This window comes from Agelaius phoeniceus, chromosome 3 (genome assembly GCF_051311805.1).
Source record: "Agelaius phoeniceus isolate bAgePho1 chromosome 3, bAgePho1.hap1, whole genome shotgun sequence".
NCBI lineage: Eukaryota > Metazoa > Chordata > Aves > Passeriformes > Icteridae > Agelaius > Agelaius phoeniceus.
In genome coordinates, this window is record NC_135267.1 from 84,214,766 (window position 1) to 84,237,047 (window position 22,282).

At 36.8% G+C, this 22,282-nt stretch overlaps 1 protein-coding gene across 5 annotated transcripts in view; it reads right to left on the bottom strand.

Annotated features, from left to right (window-relative positions):
* Positions 1-22,282, bottom strand: part of SDCCAG8 (SHH signaling and ciliogenesis regulator SDCCAG8) — a 105,946-nt gene that overhangs the window by 55,010 nt on the left and 28,654 nt on the right. For all 5 annotated transcript variants that reach the window (XR_013181434.1, XM_077175770.1, XM_077175767.1 and 2 more), the window contains exon 13: positions 12,261-12,403. Coding sequence is in view for 4 of the 5 variants with exons in the window: in XM_077175770.1 (XP_077031885.1) it covers positions 12,261-12,403 (143 nt within the window). In the remaining variant the exon portion in view is untranslated. The remainder of the gene's footprint in view (positions 1-12,260; positions 12,404-22,282) is intronic.

Here is a 22,282-nt window from a genome sequence, read left to right on the forward strand (position 1 = left end):
ACAGGAACAGACATACAGTAACACAGAGTGTTACTCCTATGGAAGTTTCTATGAATTAAAGAACCTTGAACACAGTTAACTTCTACATTTCTACTTCTATCTGTGAGGTCAGTTAACAAAAGGAAAGGACTGGATTTCTTACTTTACATTCAGCATAACAGAAAGAATTTGCAAATACCTAGCCTATAACATGATTTTACTCTTTTGGCATTATAGCCATCAAGATATATCCAGAAAACCACCAGTTCCTCAATAACTTCTCTTCAATCTCAATAGTCCTCTGTATATCAAGTCACAACCAAGTATTACCAATAGCTTCCCTCTATTTCAATGTTAGAGGAGAAAAAAGTGCCTCTAACAGTAATTAACATTTCATATTAGGTCAAACATACTGACTTGGATTCAAAATCTGAATTTTCTGGCACATTTATAAGATTTGCCATCAAGATATGAGGCTTGTAAGTAAATATCCATTCTCTCATGACTATTACCATCAGATTGTGAAGTATTTGGCTCCTAAGTCCCTATAGAAACACAATTAAATACAGCATAGGGAGAAGTGATCTTTGTGAAGTCTTAGTACATAGCCTGAGCACTTCCAATATTGCACGTTTCTCTAGAATATTCTTTGTTCCACAAGCCACTTTTACAAATAACTGTATGTTGAAATAATTGCTTAACAAAGAAGATTTTTACAGGTATATGTTTTGTATAAACAAATTTACATAAATTATTTTCCCTGTATTTAAAAAAAAGGAGTAATTTTCTTGATTTATGGTGATTCTTGAATTTGGCACCAGCAGTCAATTACGATGCAGCTTCAGGACACATTTAAGGCAGACAATGTCAATATAAGAGGTGTGGTCCTTCTTTTCATCCTCTTAAAATGAGCCCTCACAAAACCTATTCTTCAAGAAATTATTCCTTTTTCCATCTGAATAACTCCCTGAATAACCTGATCACACAGGTGCCTGTCTTCAGTGGCAGCAGAAGCAAGGACCTGGCAAATGTGGCCAAACATATCCCTATATTACCACTCTAGGGACTTGCTTTTCAGCAACAGCATAGGCTCAGACCAGGTTCAGATAACTGTGACTCTGTACTTCAAGGCTCAGCTTGTTAATACAGTAAATCCAACCATCAGGCTCCTACCATTGAATCAAAAAATGATGCAGCTAAATGATGCAGAGACCTGATCTGCTATGAACTCACTCTGCCAATTTAAATTTGTTCAAAAACCCAATGTTTTTGGTACGTTAACTTTGTACCAGCAAGCTTTATGCTGAATCAGGTATCATCTGTCCTTCCTGCAGCTGGCATAAAGTCAGCATAAACACGGCGTTGCATGCTCTAGCTAATTAAAAAGGAAAGTGCCTGTGTGCTCACACCTGATCCGGATCAGCTCAGCACAGCTGAACGATCCAGTCGATCACAGATGCACTGGGAGTGACTGCTCCACACTTACCTGCATTTCTCACACCTCAGCTATGGACACACAACCTGCACTTAAGGTGCCACAGGCCTGATATGTGGAAGTTGATAATTATCCCCTACTATTGCTGAAATTGGGAAGAAGTTAAGGAATGGTTTTTTTCCTGTCTCCAAAGGACCAAGCCTCACAAGAACAGCTTGGGAAGAAGCAGAATCGTTTGACAGAACAAAGCATTTCTTCAGGATGACAATTTGAAAGACAATATTTGATTTTCAGGGAATTTGATCTAGGGTAAGCTAGATTTCTACCCCATCCTACAGCAAGCTACCACACATTCCAGCAAACTGACAGACTTATGACCAAAAGCAAGAAAGATGAGAAATACTGTGCTAACATTACACTGTACTTGACTATTGTTGATTTGCTCTAGATCTTACAAAAACATCCTAATGAAAACCATGCTCATCTGCCCGGATGTCACAAGAGCTAGATACAAACAAGTGAGCTAAAAAAATAAAAAATCCAGCCTTATATGCCTTTTATTCATTTGTTCAGCTGTGGCATAATTTTAATATTATTCTGATTGTAACTACCTGCAGTATTAGATGCCTGCAATATTAGAAATAATGGACAGGGAGCATAACAGTTGAAGTTTTTGGTGGTGGTTTTGTTAGGTTTTTTGGGGTTTTTCCCTTTTGGACAGGTTATAAATCTCTTCTTTATGCTGTCAAGAGTAAGGGAGAAACATATTTCAATAGCAACTTTAAAACGAAACTCACAAATTACTACCATTATGCTAAGTGCTAGATATCCCACTGTGCAGTTTTGCTTTGTGAATTTTTACCTTCTTCCATGCACACTTTTAGCCACTGATCGCACAGCCTTTCAGTGTTTTCTGCCTTTTCCTTTAAATAAACTGGCTCTGGCTCCTTCCATCTGGTTCCCCTTCCGTCAGCAACCCTGCACCTGTTCACACCTCCTCTCCTGTTGGATTCCACTGAACATTTCCTCCTCTGCCAGGGCTATTCTGGCACTCGCAACCTTTCTGTCATTCAATCCATCTGTCAGAAGTGAACTTTGTTTACCGCAAGCTTCTGCTTTCTTCTTCAAGAAGCAAAGCCCCTCAAGGTCATTGTCAAATGAACTGTCGGTGTAGATTTAAATCCACTTCTGCTAACCAGCAGCAGATGAAGTTCTTTACAGTCCTGTATTTGTGAAGATCAGTTTGGGGTATAGGAGAAATAGTAAGAAGCAAAATAATAGCTTTTAATCATAATTTGTTAACTCCAAGAGCTAACATGTTTTTCTTCAAATACATGTATCTGCTCCTTCTTGCTAGGGCTAGCACAATCTGAGAAAGACTTTGCAGAGCTATGTGAAGAAGTGGAAAAGGCTAATAAAAATATTATAAATAAAATAATAAATGAAGACTTGACTCTGACTCTATGTAACAGAGATATTGACTAAAAATACAAAGAGAAAATGGGAACAGTTGAATGAGTAAGTTTACAGTAAAATCTTAAAGTGATCAAGAGCACTCATTTAAAATTATTTAATCTGCAGCTTTTTTTTTTTTTTACCTACTGATGTTTCAAATGCAACACTATTTAAAGTAAAAAAAATCCTGAATATTTTTTTCTTGTTTTCAAGCCTTGTAGAATACACATATGCAAGTCTTTGTTAGAATACTGTCTTCCACATTGAGGCAAATTGTAAAGACAGGCTGAAACTAAATTCTTATTGTTAACAGGATACATTATTTTTAGCAATTCCTATGTCCATATTTCTTTTCAGGAATAGACTCTAATAACCAAAAATTCCTGAATTATTAACTAACCTCCTTGACAGTCTCATTCTTCTAAAACAAGAAATACCTTCAATTTCACAGCACACCTTGGTATCCTTCAAAAAAAGATAACCCTTCACAAGATAAATACAATACTAAAAAATAAATATTTGAAGTTTTGTACGCAATTACAATAAACCACCCATTTTACTACCTCTTTACCAAAAATGAATTTAAAGTAAAGTTTTCTGGATCAAATCCAGGAGGTAATCCAATCTCATTAGCAGAATTGCATTTGTACTTACATTAGGTCTGAATTTGACTTCAATGAAAATTGCATTGACAAATACTGCCTAAGTTTAGCTGAATAAAATCTTAATACTGATCTATCACTTTTATGGGGATTAGTCCCTGCATTTGCAAGGAAGTAATTTCTTACGCCATGGTCTTCTTCCATAGGAAACCAGATACAGGTGAACAAATGCACTGGAAATAGAAGAGGAACCCTGGTACAAAAAGAGGATGCAGCAGTGTCCCACCTGACTACAGAGACACTTTAATTCCTCAGTGATTTAAGTCCTGTAGAAGCCAACTGACCAACAGGGAGAAGCTAATTGTGAAAAATTGCTCCTATTTCTACAAAACTATACTTTGACATGCAAACCACCAAATCCACAGGGGCAACCAAGAGCAGCACACTATTAGCCTTGCCATGCTGCCAGCACAGCCAGGGCAAGGAGTTCAGCCCTGTCAAGCAGCCGGCAGCAGCTCATCTGCTCACTCAGGACAGGCATCTCCAGCTCAGCCTCTCCTGCCCAACCACCGGCGCAAGGGCGCTGCACGAGGGCTGAGGAAGGAGAGCAGCCGGGCGGCCAAGGCTGCCGTGCTCAGGTGATTTCTTTCTCTTCCTCCTTCCATCCACCAGCTACTTTCTCTAGCAATGACAACCTACAGGCTGATGCTCTTCAATGTGAAGTTGCATAAAGTCTCCAGCTGACGACCTTTTGGGTTCTCTGTTGAATTTTTTTTCTAGGCAAGAACTTAAGGAGGAGAATTTTGCACAGTAAGGGAAAAATACCCACAAATCAACCACTGTGACTGCACAAAATAAACAACTCTGAATATACTTCTGAAAGCACAAGACAGCTTTTAAAATTGTTGAAGTTCACAAATACCAAATGCTGACAGAAAAAGTACATTTTAGCTTATTGTAAAAACAGCCTTTCGATGTACTTGAGAGAAAAGCTTTAGAACAAGTCAGAAATAATGATAAAAATCAGAACCATTTTTTCCAGTAGCAAATTCAGCAAAAAATCCAGCAGCCTTGAATACATGTATCTGAAAGACTTCTTTGGTTCAAAAAAAATAAATCATTATCCTGTTGTCATTAGTCACACAAATAAAAAACCTAATTTGAATGAGACCAAAGTAAATATTTGATACACACTCATAAACTTATTACTGCTAGTGCTGAATAATAACTGCTCAAAACAAAGACCTTATAAAGATGTTTGTTTTCTACAGCAGTTAGTCTCTTCAGTGTTTCATCTGAATTCACACTCGCTCCAAAGCACTTTAAGTATTGTCACTGCTCCTGAACCACACTCTACATGCAGTAGCAATTTGGCTGCCTCAACAACCTGATGTGATCATTGATGTGACCAGTTGCAGTTTAAATGCCGTGAAAAAAAATTTAGATGAATCTAATACTAAAATCTGAACATATATTATTGCCTTTTCCTTAAGAAATATTTCTTGTAGGAAAATAAATACAATTGTAAACCATGTTAAAACTAATTTAAAATTAATAGTAATTTATAAACACTCTAATGTTCAAAATTAATATATGATTTTGTATTTGTTCTTTACTCCTTCACTTACATTTCCTTTCCTTCCCTTATAAAATTTATCAATGGTCTTTATATGTTTGTACAATCACTTAAATATGTTTAAAATATTAAATAGAATGATATTTAAATAATTGTGTGTTATCTTGACACAAAGTGTATCAGCTTAGAAAATTTTACAACGCCCTGCCAGAAGACGACAGAACCGATTTATTTCAAATCACTCAGTATCAGTCTTCATAAAGCAGCATATGGTCTTATCGTGGCAGGTAAAATATTTTACCTTCTATAATAACGCAGAACAGCTAATTTATCTACATGCTGTATAATCAGATAAACAATTTCAGCTGCACTATGAAAACCTGTAGGCAAGGGAAAAATTTATCCCCTACCACTTTATTGATTTTTCCACATATGCATTCATATGATTGTTAACAATAGAGGCTATTCTTTCTTCCACCTCCTTCTTCAATTCCCTTAAAGCAAGCCCTTCTTTTCAGTAGTGAAAATATTTGCAGTTTCTACAGCTGCAGGACAAAGAACTCAGATTTTCACAGAGTTGCTCAGGGGAAAAGGAAGGGGGAGCAGAAAAAAGCTCTACAAGATTCAGTTGCAAGTAAAGCAGAGTGAATGACAACTTTCAAAGCTACCACAATCATTTACTAATGTGCTGCTATAGCAAATAAGTCTAATTTTTTTTGACAGCACCAAATTAGATTTATTGCAGAAACTGCTGCATAAATAGCATATGGCTATGTTATACTACCTGTTTCAAATCCCTGTAATGTTTCCTCCCCTCCCTGCTCAAAATGGATAATTGAGCCAAACTATAAACCTTCTGCAGACAGGATACACACAAGTTCAAAAAGCAGGTGCAGGACACTTTGGTTTTTTTGGTTAAAATTGTCTCAAAAAGTATCACATATCCTGATCAAACAAACACAGGTAGTAATAGGTAATGATTTTATTTCCCCCTTTTCCTCGGTAAAATTTTGTTTTCATTTCTCTTTCAAGCTGACAGTCATCAACACGGGGCATGACCACGTAATCCTCTCACACATGACTACCTCTTACTTGCACAAGAAATCCTATTGATCTTTACTTTTTACGTGAGTCAAATTATTCATGTGACTCAGGATCAGAAGGCTCGGACCTCCATTCATCCCTCTCAAGCTCTCATTTACGAGCAGGGAAGTGCCTCCTCCGAGCAAAAATAAAACATCAGAAAACGGGTTCCATCCATTGGAGGGGCCCGGTCCTGTGGGAAGGTGCCGACCTACGGCTCTCCCGCCTTTCCACGGGAGCAAAGTTTTCTTATCGCTTTCCCGGATCAGGCCGCGGACCCACGTGCTTTCGCATTTCTGTCCCTCGCCACGTACCGCTACGGCAAGGCACGAAACCACGTAACCTCGGCACAGGACAGGGCCGAGAGCAAAGCCCCGCGTTTCTGAGGAAAGAGGGGGCGCGATGCCGCCGGCGGGACGCGCTCGACGCCGCGGAGGCCGCCGAGGGCCGCGGAGCCGGCGCGGGCCCGGGCCCGTCCCCGCCCGCCTCCCAATTTGGGCACCGAAAAGACCTTGGAAGGTCTGGCGTGCGGCCGGCGGGCACACCACTGCACACATCGCGCACGGCTGCGGCTACCCCGCCGCTCGCCTGGCGGTGGTCAGTCCTCCCAGCTGCCCTATCCGTTACTGTCTGATTAGCTGTGCGAAGGAGCCCCTCCCCGGCCAGCTTTCCCCGCCATCTGTTCCACACGCGATGGCTGCCGCCCAGCAGCCTCGCGCTGCCCTCCTACCTGGCACCCGGCTCCCGGCCTTACCCCAAAGTGCTAACACAGGTTCTCGCTGCTGGCAGAGTCAGGATTTCATTACTACTACTTTGACAAGTGCAGGGTTGTTTGTAATTTCTCTTTTATCCTGATTTTGATTGTACAACCACCTCCCACTGATTCAGTTTGCTTCAGTTTTGTTGCTCACAGATTTTACTCTCCACATTAATCTCCCTCTGGCATGTTACTGCATCTGTTCCCTTTTTTATTATTAATTTTCAAATTCCCACCATTTTTGACAAAAAGGAGGTAATCTACACTCTGCTTCTGCCCATTTCATTTTCTTTAATTTGGAAGATAAGTATGAAAGCGTGCCAAAGAAGTTAATTCTCCGTTAACAGTTTATTTTCTGGCATCCTGATGCCTTTGTATATGAAAACCAGATAGAAATAAATGTTGACTGAATCACAACAACATAGTCGCAACCGTCCCTACATTTAATGAAAAGTAAACATACGAAGCAGAATCTAAAAAGTTTATTAGTTAGAGTTGTTTCATGTTATCGCTCATCCCTGCATTTTAAAATAATGCTTTTGCATATTGATTTTTTTTTTCAAAAAAATTAGAAATCAATCACTGGTTACGCCTTATTTCTGCTTCCTCCCCCCACACCCCCAATTCTAGCGCTATTGGTACTTTCATCAGTTAGTCAGTCTGAGTAGATTGAGCATATCTCAGTCATTTAATATTAGTAACAACGTTTCTCCAAAACTTCTTCCCAGCATAAATGATGGACTCTGGGGTGCTAAAATTGTTGGAAAAGGCATGGTATTAAGCATGTTGCTAACTAATAGATACTACTAGAACAAAACTCCACAATAAATACTAAGTATTGTGCAACTCCCTAGAAGGCTGTGTATAACCCCCAGGAAGTTTATGTTTTATCAGTTAATAGTATAGCTTAAATAGGGAGAACAATGAATGAGGCAGGCTGCAAATTCTAACAAGGAACACTGGTGATGACATACAGCTCAACACCAGAGCTTCAGAGATTAAATAATGCCACATTAATCTGGGAGAGTATATTCTTTACTTATTGTACGTGTAATAGAAATTAGTCTTAATGGAGTCACTGAAACTAGCAAGAAGCACCCACGCACAGTAGGATGACCATAGCACTGCTAAAACCCAATTGGCATGTCCTTAGATATGCTGCTTTCTAGAGATATCACTGTCAAAAACAGGGAAGAAATATCACATAATGGGGGAAAAACAATAATCAAGAAAAACAATACCCACTGACTCACTGTAATATAAACTTCAGTCCCTCAAGAGGGGATTTAGGGCAGCTTGGTGGCTCACCTGAACGTGAAAGCACATGTTAATTTAGTAATTTTGCCCTACCAACAAGCTGACCTTAAGAAGTTCTTAGTGTTTCCTTTAAGCAAACAAGAATAATAGATTTTAAACTAAAATAAATCTACTTCTATTCTAGTCAATTCTATTTCCTATCAAATTTCAAATGACATTTCAGTCAAAAATATCTTGTGCCATCTATCTATCTATCTATCTATCTATCTATCTATCTATCTATCTATCCATCCATCTATCTATCTATCTATCTTCATGCCTGAGAAAATGCATGATGACATAATAAAATTTCAATTTTGAAATTTGGTGATTCCCTCACTTCTTAGGATTTATTTAACTTGTTTGGTGTATGTGAACAGGGACTACTAGTGACTGCACCTGAAACAAATAATACCTCCAGATCTGGTTTGAATGAAAAAAAAGAATGTTTTTTAATTATGATTCTGTTACACAAGAATAGTGAAAAATATTTTTTACATTAGATGGCACACTAAGATCCGGACAAGTTGTTAACATCTTGCATCTTTTATATGATCTTTTCAATGAGCATATTGACATGATTTCTAATGACTATTTTCTCGTTAACTAAGAACAATAGACCTGTATGTTTTCTACCCTTTGAAGAAGGGCTTCAGGTAAGCTTAATTAGCAAGACCTAACCTTGCAAAAGTAAGAGCAATTTGACTTAAGAACTAATTTTGTAAGAATCTCCTACTACACTAACCTCAAAGCTGAAATTAGGGCAAAAGAAACCCTCAAGAAAACTTTAAACAATCATGGTCAGTCTCATAGCATGGTGACATCTGCAAAGTTCCATGACTGACAAGCAAAACTACACAGTAGAAGTTCTGCATTTCCCTTGTCTTTTGAAGACATACAAATTAGAATTACTAACTAGATTCAATAGCAGAAAGTGCATGTTAATAGCAAGTATTTCTAAGCAACATATTGCTCCAGGAAGAAAGGTGACAGGAAAAGGCAATTTTAAACTCTGTGGCAATGGTTTAGAATAGCTAATTGTAACCTTTTTTTCTTCCTTTTTAACAAGTACATTTTGTTAACTTAGAAGCTGTTTAGTTGGTAATCAATCAACAGTGTCTGAAAACTAGGATGCAGCAAAGAAGTGGGACTCCTGGAGAAGAGTGCTGTTCTGCAGAGTACTTTCTTTTCTCATTATGACACAGACTGCATGTTTTTTTCTCATCAATTCCTTTCATATACATTTACCTCATTTTTATACATTAAAATCCAAAGTTTTTGTATTCATTTATAATCGTATTTATTTACAATATCGAAACTTAGAATCAGTGGATTAGTGATCCACTTTTCTCCTTAGTAATGCAATAATTCATACAAAACAAAGAATTCTTTCTGTATCTTCTCAGCTACCTCTTATTTCTGCCAGAACAGCACAGACAGGTCATGCAAGGCAACAGAAAGACTATCCACAATGGTGTAACAGCAGTACAGGCCTCCCTCAACTCCAGTGTTGTGAGAAGACTTGGAGTGAACCAGCTGGTCCTCTCCTGAAAAGAAGAGAATCAGCAAGACGAGGCCAAGGCCAGAATACCCTAGAGATGCACTAAATCAGTGCAATTTCTGCAGCAACCTCCCACAGGCAGGACTCTAGAGCTTAAAATCTGTTTTCCTTGGCAAGCGCCACAGTGAATGAGTCTACAACCCCCATAGGATTGCTATTACCCCTACCCTTCAAGTATTTTCACTGACACAGTTGCCATTTGAGGTGAAGGGAATAAATGAAAGAAGGCAAACAGTAAGTGAATATAATTTACATGCAACAACTATGGATGTACCAATCCATGAAAAACATACTGAGTTCAAAATGCAAAACTAATGCCCCTAGAGACATGTAACTTTTATACCTTCACTAGCATGGAAAACCTGTTCTGCCAGGAGGTGAGCTGAGAGGAAGAACGAGTACAGGCTAAGGACAAGTGTCATTTCAGTAGGGGATGCTTCCCTCTGCAAGGCAGGGAAAACAGGTGACACTACGAGAACAATTCAAACCCTGCCCTATGGATTTAAGTTCAAGGGGTAAACAGGTAACAGATCAGGAGCAATGAATTGCTCATCTCTTTTTCCCCCCTTCTTCTTCAAGCAACATCACCTAAGGTATTCTTTGAAAGCAGACAGACGCTCCAAGTGTACAGAGAACACAAAAATGTACACAGTGTTGTAGAATTTGGGGAATGTCAAGAAAAAAAATTGAACCTATTTCCCATGCCTCATCATAATTATTTTTCCAATAAATACACATCAGCATAGAAAACATTTCAATTCTTGTAAGGAGATGCCAAACACGAACACACAGTAATACAAAAAAAAACCCCAACCCAACCCCCCCAAAAAATAAAACCCAACCAACCAACCAACCAAATCCCCCAAACCCACAAAAAAAATCCCCAAACAACCAATAAAACCCCAAAGAGATCAGGACCTTGCAGAAGGGTGTCTGCACTAGGTCAGAGGAGCCATGGCAGTTCAGCATCTGTCTCAAAAAGCAGGCCTCTGCGAAATTGTATGAGAACAGGGCCAGCACAGAGCATTACTTGCCCAAAACACTGTTCCCAGCCTCTAATGATTTACATCCCAGAAACTTTCCGAGTCAGAGACTGTACATCAAAAAGCTACCTAAATCATCTCTATGTTAGGTATCCAGCTTTAATTACTTTGCTATGTGAAAGCAGGCAATAGTTCTCATTTTTACATTTTGAGTATTTTCACCAAAAAAAATTTAAAAATTATAGATTCGCTAGTCAGATTTCCTCCAAGATACCCAGAGCTTTATTGCATATAATCAGCCTTTGCTAAAAGGAGCGTGGTAAAGCCATTTGGTTAGCTATCACAACAAATCATTATTAATAAAGTTCTGCTAAATCCAAACTTTAGATATCTTAACAACTCACCCAAAACTTTTTTCAAGTTCATTAACCTCTAGCATATTTTTTTCTCTAAATACAGGCTGTTAGAGTGGTACTTTCTTCCATCTGTTAAACAACCGTGCTCTGAATTACACAGAAATTTAGCTGAATAAAAAAATGATTCATTGAATTTAATAGTTTAGACAAGGCTCTATTTTATTTCCATTTACTCAATGGCAGAATTCTCACAAAGCCCAAAAAGTACAAGACTTGGATAAACACACAGACTTCTGTTAAGTGATAAAAATCTAAGTTTTTTTCCCCCCCATGAAAAATTTAAACTAACTTAACTTTTTCCCTTAAGTACTGAGTGAAAGCTGCCAGATTTGTTTATGGATGTTCATTCTTGGGGGGAGTAGGGCAATGGAACAAAAAACCCACACACGCAACCAAAAGCCTGCAAACAGTTGGACAATTACATTTTCCAAGGCAAAAGGAAAAAAGTTCTGCAGTTACCCAAACTCAAGTTGCAATGAATAATTGGCATGTCAGCCTTCTGGAGTTTTGTAGAAACATGTAATGAATAGTGCAGCATAAGACATTGGGAACTATACACAAGCACAGAATAGGCTCAGGGGAAGTCTTTCATTACACAATGCATTGTACTGTCTCTTCACTGAGCAAGAGACTGAAACACCCTCCTCACATACTTAAGCTTACCTCATACAGAAAAATTATATTCATTTATATATTAATATACATATTCCTGGTCATTCTGCTGAAGAAATTTCAGATTATTAATCTGAGAACTCCTTTGCTTAAAGGTGCTGCTCTACACTACAGTCTTAAACAACATTTCAAATATAGTTGTCCTACTAAGCACAGCAACAGTAGCTGCAGCCTCCCATGCTCTTCTTCCTGCCTAAAACCATGCCACCTCACCACCAGAGCTGAACACTGCCTCTCCTACACACTACTAATTCACTTTTATAAATTATAGTTGATAACTCACTTTGTAGTTCATAACTCACTAATTCAAATCTCCATCTAGCACAGCTGAGGGCTGCCCGTGTAGGCAATGACTCCAAGTATCTACAACAACTGTGGGGAATCCTGTGGCAAAAAATTAGCAGAATGAAATTGGTACTACAGCATGTAATAGGATAAGGGGTACCTGGTGAGGTGCAGTTGGTGCTCAGATTTACTCAGCAGTTCTGTCAGTTTTAGGCACTCCTCTCTGGCTTCTGTCACATCCTGCTGGGCTTGTTCCAAACGCTGTTTGTTCCCATTGAGCTCTAATCCCAGTTTTTCTATTTTCTTAGAAAATTATAGAATCAAAGAAAGTGTATTTCAGAAATGCATAGAGATACATTTTAAGACAAAAAAAAAGTGATCAAAGCACCTGAAAATAATGCACACTTCTGTTTTTGAACAAAAGTAGTTACTTGATAAACTGCAAAACAAGCAAATTAAAGTATTTGAAATTTCATTCTTATGAAAAGCTAAAATGTGTTTCTTATTTAAATACTCTAATATAAAATCAATGTTATTATGTTCATGCAGCTCAAGAGTTACAGGCATTCAAATATTTTCCATTTTTCTCATGTGAAGGCTCCATATTTGTAGCTTGAATTTCCTGTGCTAGAGAGCCAGAAAGGCAGTAGAACAGTGGCCATCTTCAGAAGCTGCTTGACATATGATACCTCTTGTGATAATCAATTTATTATTTTTTTTAATGCCTATTAAATAACCAGTGACAAGGGGGCATTTAGCTTTGTCACCTAATATTACAGAAGAGAATAAAGATAATTTTGTGGTTTTACCATTATTGAAAAGAAGTATTTATGACTTCTGTCTGAACCCTAAACATACCAGCTGCTGTTAATCCTATTATTTTATTAATATCCTTAGTCCTTATAAATCAACATAGTAACCAAAGTTGATGAGTCTATTAACTTATTTACAAATAACCATAGTTGAACTTGCATGACCAGCATCTTCAAGTCCAGTGATACGTACTAGATTTATGTTATCCCAGTCATATTGTCAGCAATTTAAACATTTTTCATAGAAATTCTGAGAAACAATGTATTTCTCTTCAAGTCCATATACAACATACAAGTACCTGTAGGAATATATCTGTTACTGTAACACAGTACTATACTTTGTTCTATGGATGCTTTTAGGAAGGCCAGTAGAGTACAGAATAAGCTGACAGTGTAGTTTTATCATGTAGGAACTGTTCTGCACTAACTCCCTACATAAATATTTATTTGTCATTGGGGCTGGAGGGAACTTGCATGTTTTTCAGTCAACTAAACTGTGAAAGGTCATTTGTAGTACAGAATAAAATTGTTCACATAAGAAGTTCATGCTGAATAGCTATTATACTTTAAACTCATACCATAGCTTATTTGTGATAGCTTCCTCATGTGGAAAAGATGCACTATCCTATTTAATTATTGAAATTATTAATTCAAACATCCTACAAGAACAAATGAACATAAACGCACCCCAATACAAACATCTGAAGCACCTTCATAACATTGTCTCTTTTCCTCCCATAAAAGTGTTAATCTAAACTACTTACAGTTATGATGTCAGACAAATACAATCAATCTCTTCATCCAGAAAAACAAGACCATTTCAAGAGTGTTGAGGTTTTTTTTAATTTTGCCATTTACTTAACTGTACACTTTTTTCCCCCCAAAGAACACTCAATGAAGGTTCATGAAGGAAATTTTGATTAGAATTTAAATGTCACCTTGCTTTATCACATGCACCTCCTACCAAATTGTATTGGCCATTCCAAGTCCAAATGCAAAGATAGTAAAACTATCTACAAAATTGTTAGTACTCTTCCCTTCTAAAAAATACAATAACCTGTTACACTGACAGAATATTTTAAAATGATGTGCTCTAAGATATTCATTTACAAATGCTTTGCATTTCCACTTTTCAGACTTTTGTGTATTTTAAATAGAAATCTCAGTGGGTTCTCTGTTCTTAACAGTAGCAGTTCATAAGTGTTATTTCTCCATTCATAGTAAACAGGGACATGAACTCTTCACTGCCTTCACAAGTTAAAGATAGGGAAATTCTGCAACATTCCTAAAATCTGCTTTAAAAGTGCATCCATTCAGCACACCTTTAAACAAACCCAAACCACAAATTAGTCAAAAAGCATCAGCTAAATACTTAAAACAAGCACAATCACAGCTGGGAATATAAATACACTCCAGATCACTCCTTCAGGGAAAAGTTTCAAGGAACAGATGGGCTTTACACCATTGCCTCGAGTTAAACAGGCTCAGTCAGGTTTTGACACAGACCCACAGAAGGAAGCAAATTCCAAGTGCAAGAACCTCTGGTGAAAATGTTTCGTTTCCATCAGCCAGATGTTGAACCTTCAGGGCTGAACTCAAGAACACATCCATAGATTTTAGTTGTCATGAAAGTGCAGGGGGAAATTCTCAGATAGGGAAGTGTCACTTCAAGACAGGATCTTTAAACATTCACGGGTGTCTTATAATTTCTATTAGAAGTATCAAGAAAAATAAAAATGTGGCTTGAAGAACAATTCTACTTGTGCTACTTTCATCAGTAATTCCAAAATCCAGTATCAGCTCCTTTATACTCATGCACACCCATGTTTGTGCATGTGCTTAGGTATATACAGACATACATAAACACCTTGAAATACCAATGTTTGGAGGTGCTTGCAGCATGACCTATGTTCTAGAATTCTCGTAATGACCCCGGCAGAAACAGCAGACAATCTCATGAGAAAGAGATGGCACAAAAAATGCTGCCCAATAAAGCATGTTAACAGCAACTCAGAAACAGCCAATCCAGGTATATTTAGGCTTATCGACTAAGTAATTCTTTTTGAAACACCAAAAAATGTTCATTCAAAATCATTTGGTAGGAGCCACACACCATACCACATTTATGTGGTGAAAACACATAAGGCTGAAAGCACATCATACTCTCAACACTATGGAATAATTCTGTTTAAAAACTCAGGTAATTGTTTGAAACATAAACCCTCAGAATCTGAGACATGTTAATATAACAAAAAACAACCCTCTTCTCTCGCCTGTTAACAATAATAGTTTCACAAATACACTCTATCCTGAATTCTGAAACATATCTAGTCCATCATTAGGTCATCATAATGTAATTGGGATTTAATCTACAGAGAAATTACAGCATCAATGAATTTTCTTCACTTTTTTTGCAAGGAACCTTATCAGCAGCGTTTTTTCCCAACTTTTACTCAGAGTAATTTTTGTGTTACTTCAGTTACCATTTCTTCTGTCAGGAAGCTGTAAGTAGTTCTGTAGCTGCTATCCAGGCCACAGTGTAATTGTAGGGACAGAAACAGAAACAAGCCACCAACTGAAGCATTTTGCTGACAGCTCTGTTTCTCATGCAGTGTTAATTTTATCCCTCAGTGCCTATCACCTGTGATACAGCTTTTTACCACATGATCAGAAAGTTATTTCTTCAAGGTACTTAACTTTTCAATGTATGTGAGAGACAAGAGATGGAGCACAGAACTGCAAAAAGACAGATGACAATCTTGCATTTAAGAAAATCTGAAACAGATTTTCAGTATAACAAGGAACAGAATTATCATAATGTATACGTACAACAAGACTACATTAAGGTTAGAACAGGCAACTTCTGGTGCTTAACTCTGCAACTTTAATGTTCTTATTACTTCTGCACATAATTTCAAAAGTACTATTTAATGTCTTGTTCTGCAGTTGCCCAAACTCCCAGGAATATCAACAGGCACTTTGCCATGGAAAGATGGCAGGCTAAACCTCAGTAAGAGAAACACCATTACTCACCATAAGCTGAAACACACTAACACCATCCTGAATCCATATTCAGCTCAGTTACACAAAAGAAGTTTTACTTAAACAAAAATGAAGGATTAGTGAAGTACCACTGCAGTAAAATTTTATTCTAAATCAATTCTTCTTTTTTCAGTATTGCCACCAACCACCTTCTATATTTTAAGTTTTCTACTTGGATCACATAGGACCCTTTTGTATTTTTTCTTGAAGTATTTAAGTGTTCCAGTTTTCATTCATTAGTTTGTGATGCATTTAAAAATTATCTTCAGATTTTTACAATGCATTTTTAGGAGACCACACTAGAGGTGCTCATTCAGTGACATAAGTGCAACTTTCAGGAAAACATAAACAATGATTTCTCAAAAACTGAATTAGTCCTCAAATATCCTTTTCATAACCTATCTGACGTTATCTTCAACTAACAATACTTAGTCATGTTGCAAAAACACACTTTTTAATAAACTAGACATCTCTATCTCCCTAAAATCTGATTAAGTGAAATAATTTCATTCAAAACAAGTCAAATTAAAGAATAAAATAATTATTTCTTCTCATACAAATGCTGATACCATTGTATGCAAAAAATGCAACTTTAAGTTTCATACTGGCAGATGTTTTTCACAGAATTTTACATAACAGCAAACTGACAGAAAAGACAGATACTTTTTTTTAACAAATGAGAATGATTAAGTGGTGATAAAAAACTTGTGCTCTAAAGAAAATGCAAAAAACAACTTAAGACTTTTAACAAAATGAAAAATTAACAAAAACGAAATGAATTCTTAAGTGATTTATGACATTCACTGTTGTCCCAGTATGTTCATTCATCAGGTAAAAAAATACACAGTATAACCTGAAAAGGAAATTCTGCACTGACTATATCATTGCCCAAATTCTGCAGTAAAATAATTCTGGTGAGTAAAGTATTATTGTGAATTTACACTACAATTTTTTTTTTGTTTCATACTTCATTTGCCACCATTACTAAAAGATTGAAGTGCCATAAAATAGAACCAAAAACAGAAGAAAAATATAGAATAATAAAAATATAATCATGGTGGTGGTTGGTATTTGAATGTACATCCCCAAAAGGCAATCAATAAAAATAAAAAATAAAAATGCAATCTATAAAAATATACACACTTCAGATTAATACACTTTAACAGGCCATGATGCTCATAAGCTTAGCCACATTTACTAAAGTAGCCTTCAAAGCAGAGAGACCAGTGACAGTACTCAGCACCAAGTCTTTTCAAAGAGGTGCCCCCAGTATAGCCTTGCATGTACATTTAAATACTATCTTCACCACTGACAGGAAATTTTTGCACATTTTCACACTGATCTCAATCCATGTTGCCTTCCATACTTAATAATATACTAATTAACCAGGGACAGAACTAACTGGATTTTTTTTTAAATTTAAAAAAGCTCTACAAAAAAGACTAGTTTTGTAGAAAGATTTCAAGTGTTTTAGTTGGATTACTATCAGGCCATATGCAGCAGGGGTCATTTGCAGTCATTTCTATCCTAATCCTTATATCAATCAAGCACTCTAGGTTCGGAGTGGTCTCTAAACCTCAGACCTCCCAGGCATGGCCATCTGACATAGCATATTGCACCTGAAGAACTATCCAACTTTGGAAAGAGAGTTAGGGCCATCACAAGGTTAACCCCCACCACATCCCAGCAATGGCTTTCTCCCTTTTGCACTCTGTTTGAATTACTGCTGCTTCCCTTTCAAATCTGAACAAGGATACAAAGCACTTGTGAAAGCTACATGTGGTTTCCAAGGGGAAATCCCCATTCTGGAAATAGATTTATTATAAACTGTGAGAATATACCAATAGGTACACAGGGCTTAAAGGAGTTCACAAAGACCACCTCTTTCTAAGAGGCTAATTTACAAAACCACACAGAACTACTGCAAATTCTACAAATAATTTAGCCTAAAATAGGAATCTGAAAACCCTTCCTGACAGGAAGGGCAAGTAACCTGAGCAGAAACATGAGAAGTAGCCCCAAGAAACACACATGGAAAGTTTTTTTCTGTATGGCCGGTTCAAATCAATTTATCTGTAAAGACCAGAGAGATAAGAAAGATATAGCCTACCTAGATAAGCAAAGCAGGCTGTGATTTCTTAGATGGCTGTTATCCTAACCTGATCTGGTGGGACTGTTGAATTCCTCAAAGACAAGTAGTTCTGTGACCCCTTTGCCCCTTGTACTGCAAAGTGTGATTGGCACCTGGCAGTACCACACACCTTGTGCGCTCCACCAAATGGCAGAGCCTCAAGACAAGAGCATCACCTAGGCAAAGGCCATCAGCCACAAACTCTGCTTCCAAACTAAAGGATAATTAACAGAGAATGGAGCCTGCAGTTTCCTAGGAAGAGCAGAAGTACTGGAGGAACTTTATGAGAATAGCATGGAAGGGTGGATGTGTTTAGAGGAACACACTTTAAATCTCACTGAAGCAAACTTTTTACCTGTGGTTGTTAGCTGGGGAAAGAAGAAAAATGTGTTGCAAAGTATAGATTTATGAGTACACACACACAATTTTTAAATTAAGAAATAATCTTTAAGGTCTGTTCTTGTGCAAGCTCTTGAAGAGCAACATGGTCCCTGTGGATGAATACCCTGGGAAATGACAAGAGTGAATGGCTGAAACATATTATACAAGGATTTTACCGCATCATTTCCATGAAAATATTTGCTTTTAATTTGCCAAAATATCTGACCTGCAATACTATTTCAGGAACAAAACTTCCAATCCCATAGAGATTACTACAGTCACATTTTAACAGAGAACATTGCTATACTACAGATTAGCTCAGCAGGCACCAGCCGAGATAAGAAAGCGTTTTTGTTCGCAGTGGAACAAGATGATTTTTTTGTTAATGGATTGCACAGGTGGGAGATGGGGACAATGAGGTAGTGCAAAATATATGGTTCACTTGCTGATAAAAAAATTCAGAAAAGGAAGGATGTGTGTAGAAAGAAGGAAGGGGAAGATTACACCTACTTCATTATTGAAAAACAGGAAAGAACAAAACCTGTTCCTTTTATCCTTTCAGACACTATTTAAGACTACTGATGTGAGATTGGTTCTTATTTCCTGGACAGTATTAAAGGAATAGCTGAAAAGAAAACCTATGCAATAACAACTGACAAGTGATAGGGACTTCTTTTCTTCTGATTGTTGATACAATGACTGTTGATAAAGCAACCATATTTTCTAGTCAGAGAAGAAGAAAAAAAAACCAAGAGAAACCAAGTATTTATTTAAGTATGTAAACCAAATATATCAAGAGATGTGCAATTCATTTCCTACTTTGAATAATTTTTAATGTGCATAAACAATTTTCTCTTTCCATATACTGTGGAGTGACATCACCATGGATGACAGAACACAGATCCAAGTTACATGGGCCAAACTACACCTATGAACAATAAAATCCTGATCCTGTGTTATGTACAATAAAATCCTGATCCTGTGTTATTCCTCTTAGCAGGCTAGATGCTTAGGGGAAGCAGACCTGTACAGAAAATGAAGACAAGTGAGTAAAGAAAAGTCTACCACTGGGAATCCTAGTCCCAAGGATTTTTCTTAAGGAAATAGGTAGGATTTAATGAAGGCTGCTCATACCACTGATTCTTGAGGAATGGATGGCTGACAGAGAAAAGTTATGCCATAGCAGAGCAGCAGCAGCCATATAATAATTTTATATATATTGCAAGATTGTTGGTCAATGTCTTCCTCAAAAATCTTAAAATGAGCAAGTAAGTTCAGCTATAAAGAAAAGAATTAAGTTACTCCTGAGCAGGCCAGAAAATTTGCAAGGCTTAAAGTACTGCCATTTTACTCCTTATTTACTAATTTTCAAATTATTGCATTCAATGCCCAAAACACAAAATGATTAATTAGGAAGAGCTCAGTCACAGTAAAGGTTATCACATTTCCTTAATGCTTTCTTTTCCAAAAGCAATTTGGGTTTGCTACTTTTAAGACCATTATACTCAAGGTCAGACCAGGTGAGAAAATTTCCTGCTAAGAGTTTCAAGCCATCTTCTGAATTTTGAGGGTTTTCTCCCCTGCCAAATATTACTCAAGTACGCAATGATGATTTAATAGAATTTCTTTTCAAAACAGAATTTCCAGAGCATCTTTATAACTGATACGAAAACAGAATATCAGATATAGATATAGACTGTTACAAGAATACACATAACACATAATCCTAACCCATCTTCATCAGTTATTAAAACGTGCAAGTTTCAAACATCTGGTGATATGCTGAATGTCACAGCTGTTGAAAACTCTAGTATTTTAAAGCCTGAATCAAGAAAGCTTGATATCTGTTTGTAAAAAGACATTTCAGTGAACCAGGGTCTTCAGAAGGTGTTACTGGTCTTGCTTTGGATACTCTGAAGCATTTCCAGGATATATACCCAAATTCTTGGCCTGAACTATTTTTGATGAAGACAGAGTCAGTAATCTCTCATCTTATAGCATCTAAATTAGGTTACTATAAATCATGGATTTATGACAAATGAGATAAACATTCCCAAAATACCCTTTGGCAAAGTGCTTTTGGACTGCAATTTTGCCAGATTTTTATTTGTCTGCAAAATTGTCAGTCTATAATGTACAGAGACATCATTTAGGTTCTGTCATACTGCACAAAAATACTTTGGTGTGTAGCTCTTCCTATTTGTATAGGTTATGCATGTCAGTGAATCTTGACTTCTTTTTAACTATATCTGCCCAAATATAAAGACTTTTTACAGGCTTAGATTACTAGCTTGGATTTATTTCTACACAAAGTATTTATCTGATTCCACAAAACTTGATAAAACAAAATTGAAAAGCTGCAGTTATTTTCTGCAGTTGAATTTAACATGCCCTATTACTTTACTGCAAGGACACCACAACTCCCAGTGGTGCCATGCTACTGGTAAGAACTATCTAATAAGGAGGATGCCCAAATTGGCTTGGACTGCAAAATCCAATATTAAAAACTGTTTTCACTTCTACATGCTGAAGCTTGCAAGATTTTAAGCCAAATATAAATTGTTTCATACAAACAGAAAGCAAGTTATTAAAAATGAACTTCATTTTTATTTTTATAAGGCAGAGCAGAAAAGAGCAAGTGATGTTAATCTGAGGAACAATTTCATAGTGTGTCAGAAGTATGATTTCTGTTAGAAATGCATAAATTATGCCATGCAGTGCTTACAAATTAACAAAAAAAGTATTATAAAAGTGAAGCCCTGCTGTGTCAAATATGCCACACAATTTTTGTTCTAATAACAGCAATTTAGGTTAGGGCGTGACTCTTCTCTGATATAGCTGTGCTAGTACAACCCCTAGTGTGGACACAGTTTACTGCCATGAAGGCATTATATTCATATAATCTATAAAGTATGTTCCTAAGCAGTAAAAGTATTAAGCAATGCACTGTTATTTCAGCACAGCTACATCCACAATGGGAGGGCTGGCTGAGAGAGAAAAAGAGAGGGCAGTAGGTTATGCTACTTTACAACATATCGGGCCAGATGAACAGATGTGGGTTTTGTGTAGAGAAACTGTGTGGTACAAGTCTTTCCCCCCACCTCCCTCCATAATCCTGATGTTAATCAGGATCATGATGGATGATATTACAAAACACTTATTCAATTTAAATAGTAACATTGCTCTTTGCTTCTTAATTATTAAGAAATATTCATGTAAAATGCTAATAAGAGAGTTATTACAGATATTGACACATGGGTGTTAGTGCTGACCAAACAATAAATACATGGAAAAAGATATTAGGGTAAAAGGGAGGAAGACCAAAGATATATACTCTCTTTAGGTTTCCTAAATGATATAAGTTCAATTTTGAATAAGATTTATAAATACCAGCATATGATAAATACCAATCTGTATTTAATTGACATACAGATATATGTATCTGGTGATCCTAAATTGTACATGTGGGGCTTTCTGTCTGTTCTGACACACCTGAATAATTTTAATCCTTTTTTAAAAGTCACTCTATGTAAAATAAAAGATATCTTCAAAACTGAAATTTATCCACAGCATAATTAATAATACAATTATATCTCAAGAAGCAGTAAACTTGCTCTGAATATATTAAAAGGCAATCCAAAACATGATCCCTTGTTTTTAAAAGAGAAAAAAAATCCATCATTTAATACAGAATAGTATGAAAATACTCCTACATTATTGTCTCTCTACTTTAAATATGTATTTATTATGAACAGATGGTGGCCAAGGAAGGTATCAGCTCTGTCTCTTAGCCAGAAGGTCAGGTCATGGCTGAGA